We start from the raw sequence: 5000 nt of genomic DNA on the forward strand, positions 1-5000 counted from the left end.
ACATTGAAAATAAAAAATACTGAATAAACATTGATTAGTTATGTATCATTTTTGAGTTTCTTGTGTCATTAGGAAAAAATTGGATATTCAAATCCAAGACTCATTCATGAATTTGCAGCCAGGAGTAAATAGTTAATGGTTCCAATTTGCCATCAAGTTGTTTTTTGTGACTAAAAATCTACATTTTATTTATACTTTTCAATTTCAATATAAAAGCGAGGGGAAGTTTTTAGGCATTGTGTTTGTGTGTTTTGAGATACTATACAATCAATCGAAGAAGTGGCTAAAATTAAATCAAAAAGAGGAAAGGGCCCTTCTTTTCGGAAAAGAAGAAATAAAAAAGGCTTCAAGATACAAGTAAAAAGAGGTTCAGTAATCCACTCTTAAGCAGGAAAATTTCCATCTATTTTTTTATTATTTTGGCGATATGGCCGAGTGGTAAGGCGGGGGACTGCAAATCCTTTTTCCCCAGTTCAAATCCGGGTGTCGCCTGATCAATAAAAAACTCGAAATCTCTTATTCTGTTCTGTTGATATATAACTCACCCTTTTTCCCGGCAGCAGAAACAGATTGTGCATTCGGTTGGGGGGTTTTCTAAAATATTGTAGTAAATCTTTGCATCTAGGATTAAAAAGATTTTAATGGTAGAAGGGCTATCACGACTTCCAGATCCCCCTCTATTCTACTACTAATGTAGTGTATACTGGCTGAGTCTTGAATTCCGTTGGATAGACAGATACGAAATCTAATTAAATTAGCAGTTTAGTTGTGTAAAGACCGAAAGAGCCCTTATATACTTAAAATAATATACTTAAAATAGACTTAAAAATAGACTTATATATACTTAATAATAAGAGTACTTACTGTATATCTATACATACTCACGAGAATTTATGAGTGTTCACATTCAATATTAGACTGAATGGAAAATATAATTAACTTATATAGAGATAACAACGGGCAAAAAGAGCAGGCCTTATTATTATTATATTATTTCTATATATGGTCTATTCGTAACATTCCCTTAAAATCGTATAGGAATTTAGTAGAAGTTATTGAGATTAGTTCATCAACAGCGTTCGGTCAGAGTCCCTTTTTGACTCTGCGCCGTTGATTCGACTATTATTAATGAGCAATATTGGAATAATTCCTTCATAGAGATAGGGGACATAATTCACATGGATATAGTAAGTCTCGCTTGGGCTGCTTTAATGGTAGTCTTTACTTTTTCCCTTTCACTCGTAGTATGGGGAAGAAGTGGACTCTAGAGGTACTACGAATTGATTGAGTAATCAAACCATATCAATTGTTTTCTAGATCGTTCTGCAACATTTTTGAATAAAAAAAAATATATTTTCAGTTAGAGCTTACCTTACATTGGATTCTAGTGGAGTAATGTATTCTAGGAATAAAATTCTTTCAATCAAAGAACTATTTCAAGGATTCCCATATTTGTATCTCGAAAGCAAAGGGATACGTATTATTGGAATTTTATTCCAACCAAATTCTTCCTAAATTTTCGATTTCAATGAACAAGCTCTTCCCATAATTTTAGTTTTAGATGGATACTAAAGAAGGTCCGACCCCCTTTTTTGTTTCCCTCTTTACTTTTTCGTGCTAAAAAAGGAATTTTTTAAGTGTATACGCGATTTATATGAGGAAAAATTAGGCATAGTAGTTGTATAATGAGAGAATATGCATAATAAGATCTTGCCTTGGGAGTCACATATTGCGCACTTACCGATTATTTTATTTTCGAAATGGAATTTCGACTTTATCAGGGTTTCAAGCATTAAAAATTTGTGAGGTTTTTTTATTATACTTATTCCCTTTTAAAATCCGAAGAAGTGCCCATAGAACTCCTGTCAATGGATCAATCCATTTTTTCTAGGAATGCTAGAAAAAGTATTATGGCTCTTTAATAGATGCCGCTAATGCTTTTTCCTTCGTTGATTCTTTCGATAGATCACGAGACTCAGATTGCAAATAATAATAAATCTAAAAATTAGAACTAGAAAGTAAGACAAGAGAGTTTTTTAATATTGATGAAAAAAAAGATGTATCAAAAAATATAATTGGTTATATGTAAATTCCATATATTATCTTGATATTTATCAAGATAATAAATAATATTGTAGATCGATCGACCCGAAGTACCTGTCTTTATTATTTTATTATAAAGTACAACTTTATAAACTACACTAACACTAATAGATATGGTAAGAAAGAAATATATATTTCTTTCTTACTATACTATAGTATCGGATCTGATAGAATACTGTCGATTCTAGTCCGCTCATTTCATTTAAGACGCCAATTTCATTTAAGACGCCAAATTTTCCCCTTTTTATTCAATCTTTGATAAGAACTCAGAAGTCAAGTTTCATTCAAATTAATCAATCCTTTTTATTTTTATTTTGAGTTTCTGTTTTTACATAAATGATAAGCAGAAAAGCAGTAGGAACTAGAATGAACAGTGCAGTAGCAATAAATGCAAGAATATTTACTTCCATAATCTCATCTTTTTTTTTACTTCACAATAACTCGGGATTTAATCCCATAGAGATGATAAATCTTTCGCCTGGAAATTCAATGAATGAATTATCTCTCAATGATATTGAATCAGATCAATATCATGAATAACAATATCTGAGCTATCAAATAAATTCGTCGTCGCGAATTGAATAGTATAACATAGGAAGATCTTTTATCCATACTGAATCCAAAATTACTTTTGAATACAAGATTTTCTTTTAAACTTCACATTATAAATTGAGGTTACACAAACAAAACCGGAGTCAGAAGGGGGTACTTTTTAAGTTCGAAAGTATTCTATCAGGGAAATTATGTTAAATTCATTTTATATTGTACAAAAAAGAAATTACATTTTTTTATTTGCGCTTGAGAAACATAGAGTCCTCTATTCCATCGAAAAAGCGGATTCATTATCTCTTGGAATACTGACTATCGTGCTCCCAACAATTATACCAATCTACATATGCCTTTCTACTACCAACCAGTACTATTTGATACTATTTGAATTAACAAAAATTCCCCTATTTTTTTTGTTTGATGAGAATGGAGAAACGAAAAGGGAAAGATGATTGATGTACTTATTGAATCTGTCGGGACTGACGGGGCTCGAACCCGCAGCTTCCGCCTTGACAGGGCGGTGCTCTGACCAATTGAACTACAATCCCAGGGAAATAAGAATAAGGGATCTAGCAGAAATTTTGATTCTTTTTTATTCTTATTCCTCCGTATCGGGTATTTATGAAGGACAGGGGGGTTCAGGGTATATTAGAAAATTGTTGGGCCGAGCTGGATTTGAACCAGCGTAGACACATTGCCAACGAATTTACAGTCCGTCCCCATTAACCGCTCGGGCATCGGCCCAGACTGAAGAAGAGCCCATTCGGGGTTTATTTATAATATATGATTATGATATAAAAAAACTTCCCTTTGGAATACTCTACCCCCAGGGGAGGTCGAATCCCCGCTGCCTCCTTGAAAGAGAGATGTCCTAAACCGCTAGACGATGGGGGCAATCATTTTCTCCCACCGATCCATCTTAGTCTTGTGCATTCTAAGAATAGGTTCTTCAAATTGTCAATAAAGTAATATGATTATATACACGGAATCCTTCCGTTTTTCATCATTTTTTAATTAAGAATTGATATTTATTTTATTTCTATAATAAGAAGGGCTATGAATTAATAAAAAAAAAAATAAAGTATATAAATAATACGGAAGGTAGGATTCTTTCGGGGAGTGGTTGGTGCGTCAGAAAATAAAAAGAAAAGGGGGCTCCCACTATAGAAATTAAGAAACAAAAAATAATATAAGAGCGATCAAGAAGTTCTCGAAATTTTGTTATTCCTAAAAGAAGTTAGTTCAGGGACAAGTAGAATCTATTCATCACATTATTCGAGGAAATTTATTGAGTATATATCTACTAGTCTACTAGAGAAATAAAAAGATTTATTATATTAATATTCAAGAATAAGCCACCAGCCACTATGAAGGTACTGCATGAACTTATGTGTATATACTTAAGTATAAGTATATAATATATATCCCTTTTATCCATAGAGTGACTAATTCAGGAATTGAAGCAAAAGGGCCCTTTTAACTCAGCGGTAGAGTAACGCCATGGTAAGGCGTAAGTCATCGGTTTAAATCCGATAAAGGGCTTTAGCTTTTTCAGAAAACTACAGCCGTAGTATTCATATTTTAAGCAAGAATTGAGAGATTTTAACTAGAACAAACAAAGTAACCCGAAGTATAATAAAATAATAGGTTATCGTCCTACTGAATTCGAATTTATTAGAGTATAGGAGTTTATTTAATAGTTAGAAATTTTAACATATAGTAATTTATTTTTTCAGTAAATTCGAATTCAGTAGGATGATAAGTCGTCTCTGGAATCACCAAACTTTCCTTTTTTTTTTTTCGTTTTGCTAATCAAATGCATTGTAAAGATTATAAATCAACAAAAGAAAAAATAAGTGGACCTGACCCATTGAATCATGACTATATCCGCTATTCTGATATTAAAATTCGATAGAGGGAAAATTGGAACAAGTTAACCCTTTTTCTTTTTTATTTTCGTTTTTTGGGGCTCCGCAAGAATTTGTCGATATTTCCAATTAAATCTTATTGTTACTAGATATTCCATAAGTTATTTCGTTCCTCCATAGATAAACTTTTATTCCAAGTTACAACATAAAAGCCCTTCGTTGATTACAGACTTTGATCTTTATCAAGGTTCATTTCTATCTAGATAAGATTTATAATAAGATTTATATATTTAGATGTTATATCGATCAGATCGCAGCTTCATGTACCAAACATTTACATATTACTGTATCCGATATTTTTGTTCCGACAGCGTTGTGGAGAATGGATACGGGAAAAATGCTTTCATTTCCAGTATCTTTCTTTTCTTTTTTTCATATTGTATTAAATTGAAAGAAAAAAAGGAAATTCAATCTTTTTAG

General features: G+C 32.0%; 2 protein-coding genes and 5 non-coding genes across 7 annotated transcripts; 3 read left to right on the plus strand and 4 right to left on the minus strand. All coding sequences in view use genetic code 11, as the record gives it.

Annotated features, from left to right (window-relative positions):
- The first annotated feature begins 421 nt into the window (after positions 1–421).
- Positions 422–492, plus strand: trnC-GCA. Its single transcript has one exon. It is a non-coding gene; the product is annotated as a tRNA-Cys (tRNA).
- A 686-nt stretch (positions 493–1178) lies between these two features.
- petN (cytochrome b6/f complex subunit VIII) lies at positions 1179–1268 on the plus strand. The gene has a single exon. It carries the CDS (start codon positions 1179–1181, stop codon positions 1266–1268), a length of 90 nt encoding a protein of 29 aa, YP_011069424.1.
- A 1128-nt stretch (positions 1269–2396) lies between these two features.
- psbM (photosystem II protein M) lies at positions 2397–2513 on the minus strand. Its single transcript has one exon. The coding sequence runs from the start codon at positions 2511–2513 to the stop codon at positions 2397–2399; it is 117 nt and encodes a 38-aa protein (YP_011069425.1).
- A 613-nt stretch (positions 2514–3126) lies between these two features.
- On the minus strand, positions 3127–3200 carry trnD-GUC. Its single transcript has one exon. It is a non-coding gene; the product is annotated as a tRNA-Asp (tRNA).
- A 112-nt stretch (positions 3201–3312) lies between these two features.
- trnY-GUA lies at positions 3313–3396 on the minus strand. Its single transcript has one exon. It is a non-coding gene; the product is annotated as a tRNA-Tyr (tRNA).
- A 77-nt stretch (positions 3397–3473) lies between these two features.
- On the minus strand, positions 3474–3546 carry trnE-UUC. The gene has a single exon. It is a non-coding gene; the product is annotated as a tRNA-Glu (tRNA).
- A 576-nt stretch (positions 3547–4122) lies between these two features.
- Positions 4123–4194, plus strand: trnT-GGU. The gene has a single exon. It is a non-coding gene; the product is annotated as a tRNA-Thr (tRNA).
- Positions 4195–5000: the final 806 nt, after the last annotated feature.

The sequence above is a fragment of the plastid genome of Daucus carota, assembly GCF_001625215.2.
Source record: "Daucus carota subsp. sativus plastid, complete sequence".
NCBI classification, from domain to species: domain Eukaryota; kingdom Viridiplantae; phylum Streptophyta; class Magnoliopsida; order Apiales; family Apiaceae; genus Daucus; species Daucus carota.